Source organism: Ursus maritimus, unplaced genomic scaffold (genome assembly GCF_017311325.1).
Source record: "Ursus maritimus isolate PB19 unplaced genomic scaffold, ASM1731132v1 scaffold_2, whole genome shotgun sequence".
In the NCBI taxonomy this organism is placed as follows: domain Eukaryota; kingdom Metazoa; phylum Chordata; class Mammalia; order Carnivora; family Ursidae; genus Ursus; species Ursus maritimus.
The window spans coordinates 8,961,530-8,978,387 of NW_024424452.1; the positions used below are offsets into that span (position 1 = coordinate 8,961,530).

General features: G+C 44.3%; 1 protein-coding gene and 1 long non-coding RNA gene across 2 annotated transcripts in view; both read left to right on the top strand.

The window, feature by feature from the left end:
* The first annotated feature begins 2,684 nt into the window (after positions 1–2,684).
* YWHAG (tyrosine 3-monooxygenase/tryptophan 5-monooxygenase activation protein gamma) overlaps positions 2,685–16,858 on the top strand; it is a 26,549-nt gene continuing 12,375 nt past the window's right edge. The window contains exon 1 of the mRNA XM_040634906.1: positions 2,685–3,003. Coding sequence (XP_040490840.1) covers positions 2,917–3,003 — 87 coding nt within the window. The 5' untranslated portion in view covers positions 2,685–2,916. The remainder of the gene's footprint in view (positions 3,004–16,858) is intronic.
* Positions 3,011–5,066, top strand: LOC121103746. Its single transcript, XR_005835977.1, has 2 exons — positions 3,011–4,420; positions 4,704–5,066. It is a non-coding gene; the product is annotated as an uncharacterized LOC121103746 (long non-coding RNA).

Consider the following 16,858-nt stretch of genomic DNA (forward strand, 5'->3'; position numbering starts at 1 on the left):
ATTTCTCACTTTCAAGTTGGGGAAATTAAAACCCTGAGAAGGGACAGGCTTTGCACACAGAGCTGGGGCCCAGGCAGAAGCCAGAAGGCTAGTTTTCCACCTCTGTGCTCCAGGTTTTTTTCAGCAGTACCAGGCAGTGGAGAAAGAAGCCAGAATATTAAGCCATTTGCTCTGTGTAATGCCGCCGTGCCTCTGAAGCCGCCCTCTAGACAGCCAGGGGCTGCTGGGCTGCTGCAGCTTTCAGCTTAGAGCCTTAAAAAAAAAAATCAAAAAGGAAAGGAGGGCAGGGCCAGCTCTCCCCTGAACCAGTGGAGGGAAGCTTTGATGTGGAGACTGCAGATGTCATTCCTCTTTGGCTTTGGAATAACCTTTTCTTTGCGTCTGCTTTACTCTCCCCAAACAGATTTGGCCTGGATTTTTAAAACGATTATTATTATTATTATTATTATTATTATTATTTTTTTTTAATGCACATTGGACTGGTGGAGGAAGGAAATGAGGTGGAGAGGTCAGAGAGGCAGCCTGAGATGTGCCAGGAAGTTCCCAAGATTTTGCGTCTGGGGTCCGAATCATTGACACATACAATTCACATGAGGACGAGCGGGTTGGCTATCAGGGCTCATTGCCATGGACCTGTGATGCCCAGGCTGGAATGGCTCAGGCCTGGCTTGCGGGGAGGAAGAGAGAGGAAGAGGAATGACTTGGCAAACACTCATGTAAGAGACAGAAGGAAGTGGGAGGGTTTATTCACCAGCAGGACAGCATTTCGCTGGGTGTCATAGTAAGAGAAGAGGGGCTAGGTCCCATCTTGGTGGTGGGGAGAGCTATTTCCTCACCAGACCCTCTTCTCCGCTAAGTGCATCTCTTCCACTTCTGCCAGAGCGGTCTCTCTGAAGTGCAGCAGGCATTCAATAATTCATTTATTTCATAACGTCTACATATTTACTGTGTGCCAGGCACTGTGCTAAGCTCCGGTGGGGGGCGGGGGGCGGATGATGATGAACACAAAATGCAAATCTCATCATTTTCTGCCCTCGTTAAAATCTCTCCGCAAGTTTCCTATTTATTTCAGGATACAGACTTCACTCCCTTGCCTGCCATTCAGGCCTCCTCCTGTTCTGGCTCCTGACTCCATCCCCAGTCCCACTACCCATCACTTAAGGCAACAAACACATTGGATTCTTTACCTCGCGATAAATGCCTGCCTCTGAGTCCTGCCTCCTGTGCCCCCTTCATGCTTTCAAATGCTACACATCTTTTAAGAGCTGGGTTGGAGATGTTACCAGTCTCTGTGGAGAAGCTTTTCAGAACCTCTTCCTATCCATCCTGAAAGAATCAAGAAACAAACAAAACTTAACAACAGTTAAAATATTCTAAATTCCTTGAGGGTAGGGTTCCGTGACCTGTTCCTCTACCATGTAGCATAGAGCCTGGAATATTTCATCAGAAAACTATTCCTTCGTTCTAGATTCTCATACACAACACTTCCTATCCTGTATTTTTTTTTAACTCCTTATTACAGCCTAACGTACTCTACATATTTATCTTTATCTTACCTATTTTTTTTGGGTAGGGATTTTTTGTTTTGTTCCTTGCTCTCCCCCCCATTGCTTAGAACAGTGCTTGGAGCACAGTAGGTGCTCAATAGATAATTGCTGAAAAAAATTAAGCAAATAAAATGTGCAGTCAAAACTACGGGTGTGTGAGCTACATGGGATGTGGAAAAGGGAAGCATATGAGCAAGAATTTGTCAGCCTGACCTCCGTGTGTAAGTCCTAGGTGGGGAGAGAAGGGTTGGTTAGCCCTCAGATACAACCTCACGCTAAGCATACAGTAGGCTCTTAGCAACAGAATTGAATCTTTGACACTCCACCCTGGAGTGGAAGAAGGAGCTCCCCAGGGGTAAGCCTGCACACAGCTGCATCCTTTCTGTAAATTAAACAGTATGCCTGGCCAGTATTTGTCCTTGCATGTTTTCACCTCTTCAGGTCCACGAACCTCAAAGTGGGTATGGGGACATAGAACCTTGTGGGGGAGGGTGACAGTTTAGCCCCCAGTATTAAGCTCCTTAATTCAACCCATCCTGCGGGGGGGCAAGTTTGGATGTACGGTGGACGCGGGTCCTCTCCTCTGTCCCTTCCTGGCCTGCTTCTACTTTATCTCCGAGACGGGGGCCGGGGCTGAGGTCCTGGCCCCCTCCCCTCGCAATTTCCCGGAGAATTTGGGGCGGGGCCGTGAATCAGCACTAGCTCGGGCTGATGCAGCCTCAGTCCCCGCCAGGGGTCCCTAGTGGCCGCGGAATTAGAACCCCCCCTACTTCTCCACGGCTCACGCGCTATGACCATTGGGAGATGTAGTCCTGACCGCCCCTTTGTCCTTGCTCTCCCCAACGTATCACCCCACCGCTGGGTGAACTACAACTCCCAGGGACCCACGCGCTGGGGCCTGACAGGGCGGAGGTGTGAGGGGGGAGTAGGGGATAGTCTGGAGAAACTGGGGCGCAGGAACGGGGGCGAAGTGAAGAACGGGGAGCACTGGCGGGGGGCAACAGGGAAGAGGAAGACGCCCAGAAAGCGGCCGAGAGCTGAGTTGGGGAGGGGAAGCTCGAGAAGCGGAAGGGTCGGGGCGGGGCCGGGGTGGGGTGCGCGGGTGGGTGGGCGGGGCCGGTTGCGTCACGCGGCGTGGGCGGGGCCGCAGGGGGTTGTCCGCCCGCGGCACGCACAGCAGCCGCAGCCGCCTCGCGCCCGGTCCCGCGGTCGCAGCTCGAGCCGCAGCCTCCGCGCCGCCGCCGTCGCCTCAGCTGCTCGCTTCGTGGGTCGGTCCCTCCGGCACACGGGCTCCAGCCGCGCCGCAGCCGCCCTCCGAGCCCTTCAGGCCGCCCCGGTTTCCTCACCCGGCCCGACCCAGCCCGCGAAGATGGTGGACCGCGAGCAACTGGTGCAGAAAGCCCGGCTGGCCGAGCAGGCGGAGCGCTACGACGACATGGCCGCGGCCATGAAGAACGTGAGTTTCTCCTCCCCTCCCCCCGCCTCGCCCCAGCCCCTTCGCAGATGCGGGTCTTCGCGTGGACGGCCCAGGGACTAGTCGCCAGTCGCGACTGCAGCGTCGGCCGCCCCTCCCCACCCACTCGGGGCGCTGGGGAGGGCCCCGACAGCGATAGGGACCGGGGCTGTGACGCGGGCTCTGCTCGAGCGTCCCCCAGGGCCGGCGGCCCTGTCTCCTCGGCCCTCCCCGGGCTCGGGCTGGGGCGGGATCTTGCAAGGCTGGTCTTGGGAGCGGAGTCTCTGGCCCTGTGTCTCCGGGTCCGCTGGGGACCTGAGCGGGGGCCGTGAACATCCTTTGTGCCCCACTTCCCCTCCTCCCAGCCTGGGCGTGGGGGCGGGGGACCGCATGGATGCGGTTCCTCTTTCTCTCCCTGGTGTCTGGGCGGCGCCTTTCCCATTCAGTCATCAGGTCTCCTGGTTTTCTAATACGTAGCCCCCCCCCCCCGGCCCCCAAGTCTTCCCCACTGTCTCTCCTGATGGATCCTTTAGAACCTACCCAGGAAAAATGTAGGCTCTCCTGAAACCCTGGGCTCAGTGGTGCAAAACCGAAACCTCCTTGCTGCTCTCACGTTTTTCTTAACAAAGGCTGCTCTTTCTCTATACCGCAAAGCAAGTCCTCTTGCTTTTAGGCAAGGGGGACGTATGTCTCGCTAGCTTTTTCATTGATCGTTCTCAACATGTCTTCTCCATTTTTTCCTAATGTTTTTTGTATTGAAAAGGGTAGGTATTGTCTTTAAAATAAAGGTTATGCATTTAGCTGACTGGTTCAATTTGTGACACATGCTGTTTCTTCTTTAAATATAGGCACACATCTGTTGAAATTCCTATAAGTTGAAAAAATATTCTCTCTGATCTGATATTGCAAACAAAGCAGTGGTGGGAGGCAGTATCAAGTCATTCTAGAAGATTCTGCATTTGTCATATTGCAGAGAGCCTAGACTGGGTGGAGGCTGGGAGGAGTTATTTTAAAAGAGAAAAGGTCTTTTTTATTTTTTTTTAATAATTTGTTTTAGATATATCCGAGGCTTTTTGTTTTTTTTAAAAAGCTAGCGCATCCTCATGCTGATGAAAAGAGAATGCTGATCACCAGTTGTCGCATTTTGTCTGGGATGCAGATTCCTGCCTGTATTGCACCATTTTGTTAGTAACACTACATTTATCTAATGGGCTATCAAGGAGTTTGATATTAGAGGAGGGGGCAAGTATTGAGCATTATTAAATGAAACATGGAGAATTATCTAATGAATGATTCAGTTCTCCCACTTTCTTAACATTTAACTTCCTGCCTTATGTAACAAAGGTTTTGAAAATGCATCTCCGGTGTGAAGTGGATTCAGGAGTGTATCTTGCACGTTACATTTTTTTAATGAAGCAATGTAGGTATCACAGATTAATTCTTGAATAACTTGGCTATTTCATAAAAGATAACAGTGCTGATGCTTTTTTAAGCCAGCTACCTTAACGAAAACAATTTTTATATCATTAAGAAAGACCCCTGGTTCTGAAATTGGGAGTATTGCATTATTAATGTATTGTCACAGATGCTGTCTTAAAACATTTTAAAGCTCAAATGGTAACTTGTGCTTTTAATAGATATCAGTATTGGAAATACGTTTAGTTCATGCTGTTTAGACTCTTCTAATTTTTCCATATTTCTAGTTTCACAGGGAAGTGAGTGACCTCGCACCTATATCCATAGCAACCCAGTGATGTCACACACAATGACACAGAGGCTGCAATGCACCTAAGGGCTGGTAGGGAGTATGCAAATGGCATTTGTCCAAGGTAATGCAGAAATTAGCAGATAAGCAGGTGGAATTGAGCACTTCACCTTATTCACCAGATAGGAGTTGGTCCAAAAAATAAGGATTTCATTTACCTTTAGGCATGCAAATCAGTGACCTCTAGACATACCTATTCATTTTCCAATTTATAGTTTGCTCGCATACGTTTGTATTTAAAAACATTCGTCTCATTGTTAAAACTGGACAATAATGGAATAAAAATAGCAATTTTAAACAAGAATATGTCTTCTGATCATAGTGCTGGGGTGGGCTGTATGCTTGGGTTTATTGCAGATTATTATCTTGGCAGGTTTTAATAAAAAACTTAAGAAATTATGACTTCCTGGGTCATTTTTAGTAATGTTAGTGAGAATTCGTTACAAAACACTTTACATTGAGATATGGAAAAGTTCTCTTTTGCCATATTTGTACCTCTGCTTCTTGTCAGAGTATGGAGGAAAGAACAGCTTGTAAAATAAAGCAGACCTTTTTTCAAACCTGTTTACTGTGGCTGAGGAAGTATACTTACCTCTGACCTTCATTTTCCTCATCTGTAAAATAGGTCAATATCTACTTAAAAAACTTGTGAGGATTAAATAAGGAATGTAGTAGGTGTTCAAAAATAGTAACTGTTTATAAAACTTTGTTTCTTCCCATGTTTATAAAAGTCCTCTCATCATGGAGAATTTGGAAAGTACAGAAAGATACAAAGAAAATACTCAGTCCTGTCACTCAAATGAACGCCCATCTAAGGCTGAAGTCATCCTGATGATAAAGGGGATTATATTTATTTGTATTTAATGAAATTATCCTAGTAATAATACTGTTGGGATGTGTGCAGAGTGGTCGTTGTGTGTGGGTGACCAGGATGGGAATAGCATGCAGTGTTTTGAAGAAAGGGGGAAGTTAGGGTTGTTGTTGTGTTTTTTTTTTGTTTTTTGTTTTTTTTTTAAGTTAATTTTTTTCTTAGTAATCTCTACACCCAGTGTGGGGCTTGAACTAACGACCCTGGAGATCAAGTCACATGCTCTTCCGGGTGAGCCAGTCACGCACCCCAGAAATCTAGTTTTTTAAGAGAAACCTGAGGTCTTCCATTTAAGGGGGGAGTGAACACCTAGATGTTTCTTGTTAGACAATTCTGTCTTGTCCTTTGGATTCTCATAGCTTCTCGAGGAGTTAATACTCTAAGTAGGCTACTGGTACTTGCCTCAGGAGGGAGAAAAGGTTTTGGGCTACTCATCTTGTTGAAGTGACTGGAGGATTGGGGGGTACTGGCTGCAAAAGGCTATCTTAATTATATATAAAAAAGTCTTGGAATCCATATAGTTTAAAATTCTTACTATCTTAAATATTCTCTTTTTCCTACTAGCTCTTCCGGGAGGCTAGATCAATAGCCATTATCACTAATGGAGTAATGACACCTCTGCAGACTTCAGAGGTGGAGTTCTGCCAGCCATTATTCTAAGTCATGTGGTTTCAATTGTTCTCTTCTTTGGGGTGGAGAGAATACAGATAACAGTTGGCTTTTTATGTACTATTCTTTTCAATAACTGAAATGACATATTAAGTGCTTTTTCTAATTATTAAAAAAAGCCCTCCTGTGTATCTTTTGAATTACATCAAGATAAAAGGTGTTGCTAAATGTATAGCCTTGTTACAGAGCTTTGGGTTAATAGCAAACCGTGGGGACAGTTTCATCCCCTGGTACCTGTGGGAAGCCTTATTTATTTATTAAGCCAAATTCTAAATTATTAAAAAGTAGAGAAAATGATTTTGTTTTTATCGAGCTAAAAGTCACATAATAATTAAACTAACCGTTTTCAAGTGTACAATTCAGTAACATTTAGCACGTTCACTATGTTGTGCAACCATCATCTCTAGTTGAAAAAATGAGAAAATGATATTTCTAAAAAGGGATGGCGGTTTGGCTGTAGCTGGCTGGATTTCAAAACATTACTGATTCAGGAATGTGTCAATAATGAAGTAACCACAGCAGCTCACAGCCAATGGTAATCAGCATCCTTTTGTCTTTGTTTTCTGACATCTGAACCTTTTCAGCATAAATTGAAAAAAGCAACTTATCTTAGCTAGGTTTATATTCCATTTAAGAAGATACAGAGCTTACAGAGCTTTAAAACCATATGATGTTCCCCCAAATTAATAAGAACAATTTATCTGAAATCAGAATAAACTATTAACTATTTGGAGATTATGGAAATTTTGCCGGGTTCTTACTATGACTCATTTTCCACCCCAATGCTGACTTTGTTATAAATGCTTTCCCTGCTGTGTGGCAGCGGTCCCCTAATGAACACTGTACAGCGAGGAGGTGAGCTATTCAAACACAGGATGCTAAACTGATGGGAATCCCTTCCGTATGATGTTATATACATCGTTTGGGGGCTTCTGAGGTTGCCAAGAGCCTCGCCCTCCCATTATCACCAGCCTTAACCCTTTTATCTGGCAAGGGATCTGATTATTTGTGTTGCTATCAGATTCCATGGGATGTGGGAAAAAAGCACAGACCATTTTATAGATTTAATAATCAAAGGGGGGGGGGAATCACACATAAACCTCTGTCTTTTGTCATTTTTGCTTAAGTAAACTCGGCACAATATGGGGCTTGAACTCAAGACCCCAGGATCAGTATGCCCTATTGACTGAGTCAGCCAGACGCCCCTCTTTTGTCTTAATTTCTAAGTTCTGTTTCTTAGTGCTTGAGCTGATATTTAAGACTAATCATGGGAAGCTCTGCTTGATTTTGTAGGTTGAAAAGGCTATCAGTATCAGCTGCCTTATAGTCTTTCCTTTCATAATCATTTTCCTGTTGTCTTCCCCAAATTCTGTTTTAGGTGTCAAATATGATTTTAGTTCACTACCACCGTATCATCTTAACTTTAAATCGACACTCATAGAGATCCTTGAATTTTGATTTTACTCGTTTATTAATTTGAGTAAAAAAACAGTTCCACGAAAAGTGATCAATGGAAGTTGTCAAAAGAGAGCTTTAATTTTAAGATAAATAGTTAAAGAATTGGTTTGGTCCCGTGATTTTGCAGCAACAATAAAAAATAAATCTTAAAGGACTTTGCATGGGTCTTTTTTTTTCCCCTTCCTTTCTGAAGAACTACTGACATCTAAGCCAAATTATCATCAGCTTTTCGCCTGTAAGGGTGTGTCCCACAGAGGGAGGGTTTTTATTTGTTTGTTTTTGTTTTGTTTTTGTTTTTGTTTTAACCTGAGTTGAATCTTATTCATGTGCTGCGTAGTGTTAGTTGGGTTGTGAGTAGGTAAATGGGAATGAGAGTGTTGTCACGTATGTAGGTTTTTTAACAATGAGATTTAGAAAGTAAATTTCCAAGTAAACTCATCGGTCTCATCCTCTTAATCTTTGGAGCAAGATCTTATTTTTGGAGAGATCGAAAGCCAAATTGAGAAGGACTCAGGTGTAGGATCAGCTTTCTCTTCTTAATTCTGTTACTAGAACAGCGGTGTCAGAGCTGGGAATAGGACAGTGACAGAAGTGGGCAGCTGCACAAATAATGACAGGAGCTCAAGAGGAATCCCTTAGCCTCCCTCCCCCACAGGCGAGGGTGCAGAGCAGCTGTGGTGGCAGAGGGAAGGGTGAGAGGTAACAAGAGGAAGGCTTTTAAAGATGCAGGTTTGTTTTGAGGAGATAGATCATTTAAATTTAAATTTCTTGAGCTTTCGGAAAGGAATTAATGCGACACTTGAGCCTATGATATTTAAATAACCTTGATCCAGGCAACAGAGTGGTCTCTGGTGCCAGTACTTCAAGGATGTGGAAAAAAGCTTAAACTTTTTTTTTTTTTCTGAATTGTTTCAATTCAGTACCATTCAATTCAGTACAGTGTTCTTTTTGTAGCAGTCTAATATGAAAAAGTGGACAAGTAGGCCTCTGCCCTGGTGGCCCGGCGTGGATATAGTAGCCGTTCAGATCACCCGGCCTCCTGCCAGCAGTCTTAGAGGAGGGCCTGCCTGACCTGGGTAGACGGGTGGATAGATGCTGTTTTCAAGTGATATTCCACACTTCACGTATGACCTGTATCTAGTCTTTCTAAACTACATGTGTGTATAGAAATAGACTTTAGGCACTAAATTTTTTCTATTAAGTTGAAAATGACTCAGTCCAGAAGGGCAAGGAGAGAACAAGATAGGCTAAGAACAGCAGGAAAGAACTTCCCGAGGCAAGGAGAATCTAGTGGGAACAAGCGGGTAGTAGAGGAGTATTCTTTAAAAAAAATTTGTTTTTTAAAGATTTTATTTTTAAGTCATCTCTGCACCCAATGTGGAGCTCGAACTTAAAAGGCCAAGGTCAAGAGTTGTGTGCTCTACTGACTGAGCAGCCAGACACCCCTAATTTTTTGATTTGAGAAGGAATTTTCTAGAATATTTTGGATTTTTGGGATGCTGTTATTTTCTAAGGGAGTCTGGTTTTTGGAAGGCAGTCATCAGTGGGACTGATTACTAATGACAAAAATGTCTGGCCTTAAGGATGTTAGGAAATTTGGGGAAAAAATGACCGGTATCACCATAATAATTCCCTATGCAGGGATATTTCCATCTTGTCTTTTTATGTAGGGTTGCTTTTGTACCTTGCCTTCTCCCTTGGCATTATTTCAAGGATCTTTTTTCCCCTGTTATTAATATGTTCAATGGCTGAATAATTCCATGGATGTGTCATAATTTAATTGTATATTTAACATACTCTTTCCAAATTTACAAGTAATATTGCCATGAATACCTTTGTGGGTAAAGCTTCCAATATAGTTTATATATTAGGACCGAGACCCAAAAGTGGAATTGCTTGAAAGACTAGCTAAGCATAACTTTTAAGGTACTTGAAATCATCAGTAGGTACTGAGTTTTCTTAAAAGTGTGAAAAATGTAATTGAATAGATACTACATACACTGGTTGAAAATTGAAGGATACCCTGTTGCACTTTTAGTATATGGAGAAAAATAAAATGAAGTCCAGTGAGGAAAGCTTGACTGCTAGCAGCAAATCTCCCTTTTGTTGCTTTCTTGTGGTTGGAATGATTGCCTTTGAAAAGAAAACACTGGGGCGCCTGGCTGGCTCAATCAGAAGAGTGTGTGACTCTTGATCTCTGGGTTGTGAGTTCAAGCCTCACATTGGGTGTAGAGATTAGTTAAACTTAAAAAAAAAATGAAAAAAACACTAATATGGAAATTTTCAAACACTTACAGAGATGAATAGTGGAATATGTCTCCATACAACCAGCTTCGGCATTTGTCAGCATAGCGGTCAGTCTTGTATCTGTGTACCTTCCTACTGGTCAGCCCCCTTGGGATTTACCATCTTGGAAGATGGCTTCTTACTGACCTAAAATTACCCCTTATTTGCCGTAAATGCAGAAGTTACCAGCAAGATCTCTTTATATTCAAATTTGGCAACCTCAAATGTAGTTTCTTGCTTAAAACATTTAATCTAGATGGCAGATGGTTTTCATTTTTTCCTTGATTTTAAGAGAGGTGCTTCTCTTCCATTGAAACACAAGTGCTGCCTGCCATCAGCCTTTCTCATGAGGGAGATGGCAGCCTGGATGGGTCATGAGGGGGCAGAGGATGGATGATGATAAGAGTTTGATCATTACAGGACTGTGATTCCTCTTTTACTGCCTTAGTTTTTGTTTTGTTCTTGGAAGGGTAGATTCTTCTGTCAGTTCTGGCTTTTATCCCTAATCTGATAGAAGAGCTAAAACCCAATTGTTTGTTGGGGATGATGTGAGTAAACAACTTTGCTTTTGTTTGGCTTTGTTGATTGCCAAACATTTGTTTTAAGACCATTTTTGCCTTAAGGTCAGTATACTGCTGGGTGTTCGGAGGGATGAATGAGTGGGTGTTGGGTAGGTAGTAAGCATATATCCTAGCTGCCTGGGCCTAGACAGCCTGGCTTTGAATCCATGCTCACAGGGATGGAGCTGACCAATTTAATGATGTTAGCAGTAGTTAAGGTGGGTATGTTGCCATTTTATTTATTTTTTGCCATTTGAAGGTCCTGCAGGAAAACTTGAGATTTTTGGAAGGGGATCCATTTATTGAGGAAGGGAAATAATACGGTAAATTTCAAATAGCTATAACAACAGTAATAGAGGAACAGGACATCGAAGTCACACTGGACTTCAGGGGATATTTGGTACAGAAGTGATGCTGGAGTAGGGTCTTGGGGGGCCTAGAAGGGAAGGGGGGAGAGCATGGAGGAAGGGATGTCATGACAGAGGGACTGTCCTTTGAAGTTCCAGAGTGTCCAGGAGCAGAATGTGCTGCAGTGGTGTGCGTTTGAGGGACTGTTAGCAAGAGTCCACAGTGGTGAGTAGGGCTGGTTCACAGAGGGCCTCGTGAAGTCTGAGTTCTTCCTTAAGCTCTGGAGAGTCCTGGAAGGATTGTAGGCAGAAGAGGATCATAGTCCAGTTTTTGGTCTGAAAAGATTTGGAAATAGAAAACGGACAGTGAGGCAGAGGGAGGGAGACAGATTAGAGTGTTACAGGGGTCGAGTCTGAAGAGATGAGAACCTGGACAAGGACAGTGAGGGCAGGTCTGAGAGGGAATTTGATAGCTGGAGGCAGAAGAAAGAGGAGGGAGGAAAAATGATGAATGAGATGAATTCCACTGTGGTCGAGCCGAGTGTGGGGAGCCATGTAAGTGGAGGTAGCTGCAGGTTAACACGTGCGGAGCGCGTAGAACAGCGCCCTGCACAGGGCAAGCGCTGTGTTACATGTTATTCGTTCATTGAATAAGCAGATATTTTAGTAGGACCAGTTACTGACCGGGCTCTGGTCCGAGAGGTGGGGAATACATGGCCCACCTCATGGCCTTCATGGAATGGACATTCTAGTGGGGGGTCACTGTCTGTCCATGGTGGTTAAAACCATGTTAAGGTCACCTGGGGAAAGCGGAGAGTTGGACTCAGAATAAGGAAGCCGAGCCTATGAGTTGGTAGTGATAAAGGCAGGAAACCAGGAGAAGAGCAGGTCAGGAAGGGGGGAGTGGTCAGCAGAGATTTAAGTTGAAGACATAAGGGAACTTTGGTTGGGGACTGGAAATGGGGAGGACAGTTGATGGCTTTTTCACGTGGGTGCAGGGGTGGTAGGGTGAGGGGTGAAGGAAAGGTGAGGAAGTGCTGAGAAGTGTAGACTTACTTGCAGGAGCTTGATTTTGCAGGAAATAAGAAATGGGATTCAAAGGCATCACTCACTCATTTTCGTCCTGAACTTGGGTGATGGGTTAATGGGAAAGAGCAAGAGAGGAGGAGGGAAGGTCCAGGGGGGAGAATGACTGCTGGGCATATAGTGAGGGGGAGGAAACAGTGGGATGGCACACGGAGGAGGCAACGATGGTGCCACTTGTTCGATGGGAAAAGGCTCAGCTTCCCTCATGGTCACTCTCCTCTGTGAAGAGGCTGTAGGAAGCAGGGATGGAGAGACAGTTAAATACAGAGGGCTCCGCTGAGGTTAGGAAAACCTTAATGTGCAGGGACTAGTCTTAGGTTGGTGTCTGTCTCCCTCCCTGTCTCCTCTCACCTCAATAGGAAAATTTATATTCATACAAAAATAATTGATGGATCTTAGAAGAAAGGATAAAGTCTAAACGGAAGAGGGAAAGGATGCGGTTCAGGAGCACAAGCTAGTAGACGGGAGTGAGGACTGGTATTATTGGATGGAGGTTGTAAGAGTTTGATTTTAAAGGTGAGTGCTTTTGAACAAGGAGGTCTGGGGTGTGGCTTGGAGGTTAAGTTGTCAAATTTGGAGAGATAACCGAACTCTTGTTTATAATTAATTTGGGGGAATAGCCTTGGATAATGGAAGTGGAACCAGAGATCCGGACACAAATTTGGACACAGGTGAACAATCCCAATGAAAGTGAACAGGACTTCGACTCCGGGGGAAGTTGTAGAAGCAAAGAAAAGGCCTAAAAGGAAATTATTATGAAGGGGAGTCAGTATGGGTTTGTATAAAAAGCAGTTTAATTTTTTTTAAGGATTTTTTTTTTTTAAGATTTTATTTATTTATTTGACAGAGATAGAGACAGCCAGCGAGAGAGGGAACACAAGCAGGGGGAGTGGGAGAGGAAGAAGCAGACTCATAGCAGAGGAGCCTGATGTGGGGCTCGATCCCATAACGCCAGGATCACGCCCTGAGCCGAAGGCAGACGCTTAACGACTGAGCCACCCAGGCGCCCCTAAAGATTTTATTTATTTGAGAGAGAGAGAGAGAGAGAGAGAGACAGAACGAAAGAGTAAGCACAAGCAGGGGTAAGAGAGAAGCAGGTGAGCAGGGAGGCCGGCATGGGGCTTGATCCCAGGACCTGGGGATCATGATCCGAGCTGAAGGCAGATCTTTAACCAACTGAGCCACCCAGGCATCCTGAGAAGCTGTTTAATTTTTAACTAATTTTGATTTAATTGCTTTTTAGAATAGAGTTATGTGACTACTAGCCATGGGAGTGCTAGAATTAGTATATCTGAATTTTTTCAAGACATTTGATCAGGTGTTTTCCTGGTATGGGGGGTTAAACGGCAAGCAGCAAAGTTTTGACAAGTGTCCTAATTGTTAGAAAGTGGGATCAGACTGGAGCTGTGGGTGGAATCTAGGCTGTTGAAGTAGCCTTATTTTTGCTTCAAGTCTTGTACTTTGGCCCCAAATTCAGCTTTTCATGATTACATTGGTGCAGATGGCACTTAACAGTAGTACTTGGGGGAAAGAGACATAGGGCGTTAATTGAGAATGAATTGAGGCTGATTGATTTCAGAAGTTAAGCAGAATTTAACATTGCAAGATAATAGTTTTAAAAGGAGCATAGAAGTTAAGTTAGTTTTTGTTTATGTCAGATTACTCAGAACAAAGATTTCTTACTTCTCACAGTTCTTTTGGTTGGCCAAGTAGTTCTGGTTTAGGCCAGCCTCAGTGTGGCTTGTAGAAACTATAGCGGCCATGGGAGTTCCCAGCAGCAGGCCCTTCCTGATTCCCCAGCACTTTTCAGGCCTCTGCTTGCCTCATACTTGCTACTGTTCCACTGGCTAAAGGAAGTCACATGACCGAGTGCAGATTAGAGGGGTGGAGAGCTGGATTCCATTTCTTCATGGGAGGAGCTACAAAATCATTGCAAAGGAAGGCGATCTATACAGCGTTGGGAGGAATTGTTAGTGCCACTTATGCAAACAGTCTGGGCTTGGTACATCATGAGTAGCTTCATGTCACCTACATCCAGAAATGACTGTTGGGTACCGTGGTGATTCATTGGTCAGTGCAGTGTGGTACGTGCCCCGAAGGACTTCAGTCTTTGTGGGGAAAGGAGAGGTATACATTTAACAGTACAAGGCATTAGAAGTAAGCAGTATAAAAGACGCAAGGTAAAAGTTACTAATACACAGAGCAGTGATTACAGCTGCCTGAGAATTTTTCAGAAGGCTTCAGGAAGGAAGTGTATAAGTATTTGAGGACTTGAAGGATATACAGAGAATTTTTCTTTAGGTCCTGAAAGTGTGTTTAGGTGGTTGGGAAAGTATGAGAGCACAGAAGTGTGCAGTATGAGGAAGAGTGTGAGTATCTTGACCTGAGTATTGATAACTTGGCGCAGTGTTTTTACCTCGGTACCATTGATGTTTGGACTGTTTTCTTCCCTCTTGCAGGAGGGCTGTCCTGTGCACTGTGGGGTTCGGGAGCATCCCTGGCCTCTGCTCAATAGATGATCTCTGCAGAGATGTTTTTAAGAAACTGCTGCAGGGCACCATAGTTCATACAGCACTTGTATACACACCAGCTTGTTTAATTTTCTGCTGGGAGAGTTCCCCCTTCCCCACCAAAACAGATCTATGATAAAAGCAGCAATTATAAATATTAGCTCATTTGTTTGCTTGCATTCAGAAGGTAGCCCGGCTGAACTTTGAAGTCTTGTATTCTCAGTAACAGGCTAAAGAATAGTGACAGAGGAGCCTGTTTGAGGGAAGAGAGTCAGGATGGTGAGGGCAGTTGTATTCAGATCATAGAAGCAGTAAGTAGACAAGACCAAGACTTAGGAGGGCTGTCTTCACTTGTTTTGAGGAATTGATTGTGGCCCTGAGAGAAAATTCTTAAGGCTAGCACATGGCAGTTGTAGGGAGATAAACTTGGTTTACCATGAAGTTAATTTCTGAAGGTGGATTCAGGCTGAGTTCTCAAAGAAGGTGTGCAGGTGATGGTGGAAGACCTTCACTAAGGGCCTGTAAGAGGGGAAGGAGCTCTGGTTTGGTATTTGTGTGGATTGTCTGTACTTTGGGAAGTTACGTACGTAATCTCAGTGTGTTTTTCTCCTTGTTGTCCTGTGTGCCGCCCCCCCACCATAGTGGCAGGATTAAATGCTTTATAATGAAAAATACCTGTGGTAGGGAACGTCAGTTCACCCTTTTCAAGTTTAAGTATCCCTGAGCAATAAACCTACACAATACTCTAGTTCTCATATTGGGGGGGGGGGGGAATGGGAAATACTAACATACGTCAGACTACATAGGAGTTTATTTGAAATCACAAGAGGAGAATTAATTATTAGAGGTTTGTGCTCTGTGACAGTGATTTTTCTTTGTATAAGCCCATGTATTATGAAGGGTGAAGTATTTGGAATTCGGAACTCCTGGAACACACGAGTTAATGTTTAATTGCTGGTGTGCGTGAAAGTGCTGTGTAGACTATGGTATAGTGCAGCAGTTTTCTTTTTACAGCTTGATTGAGATACAATCCACATACCATACGGTTCACCCATGGAAAGTGTACAGATCAGTGGTTTTTAGCATTTCAGGGTTGCATTAGCTGACACCAGTATGTAAATCCTAGAATAAATATTGTCATTCCCCAAAACGAAACCCTATACCCATGGGGAGTCACTGCCTACTCCCCTACCCTCAAAACCCACCAGCCCTAAGCAACCACCAGTCTGTTTTGTGTTTCTGTAGATGTTCGGGACATTTCCTGTCACTTCTGACAGGCATCTTTCATTTGGCATGGCGTCTTCACTACCATCCATTTTGGAGCCTGTGTCCCTAGTCCATTCCTTTTTATGCTTGAGTAATACTCCATTGTTTGGATCATACTGCATTTAATTTAGTCTGTTCACCAGTTGACATTTAGATTGTTTTTGCTTTTGGCTGTTTTGACTAATGCTGCTAAGAACATCTGTGACAAGTTTTTGTGTGGACGTTGTGTTTTCATTTCTCTTGTATATACTCACCTAAGGGTGGATTTGCTGAGTCATGTGGTAGCTCGCCATTTTGATGAACATGGTGCTGCCTTTTTTTCTTTTCTTTTTTTTAAGATTTTTATTTATTTGAGAGAAAGAGAGAACAGTGGGTAGGAGAGGCAGAGGTAGAGGGAGAAGCAAGTTCCCCAGTGAGCAGGGAGCCCCATGCTGGGCTCCATCCCAGGACCCTAAGATCATGACCTGAGCTGAAGGCAGGCACTTAACCGACTGAGCCACCCAGGTGCCCCTGTGCTGCCTTCTTAACTTGGAGAAATAGTTAAGTATGGATTCCACACAGGACTGAATCTTCAAGGTGTAGGGCTGCGTAGGGGGATATTTAGTTTATTTTAATTAATTTATTTTTAAAGATTTTATTTATGTATTTGGAGAAAAAGCGCATGTGCACACATGCGTGTAAGCCGGGGGAGGGGCAGAGGGAGAGGGAGAAAGAATCCCAAGCAGACACCATGCCGAGCGTGGAGCCCGACCTGGGGCTTGATCCCATGACCCTAAGATCACGACCTGAGCCGAAGTCAAGAATTGGATGTTTAACTGACTGAGCCACCCAGGCAGCCCACGGGGATATTTTATAAAAAGCTTCCTCTCCTTGGTTAAGAACAAGTCCTATCATGGAAGGCATAGAGGATTTTGAGCCATTAGATTTGGGTTCTATTCCTAGACTCTGAGCCTTAATTTCCTTCCTTCCTTCCTTCCTTCCTTCCTTCCTTCCTTCCTTCCTTCCTGCCTGCCTGCCTTCCTGCCTTCCTGCCTTCCTGCCTT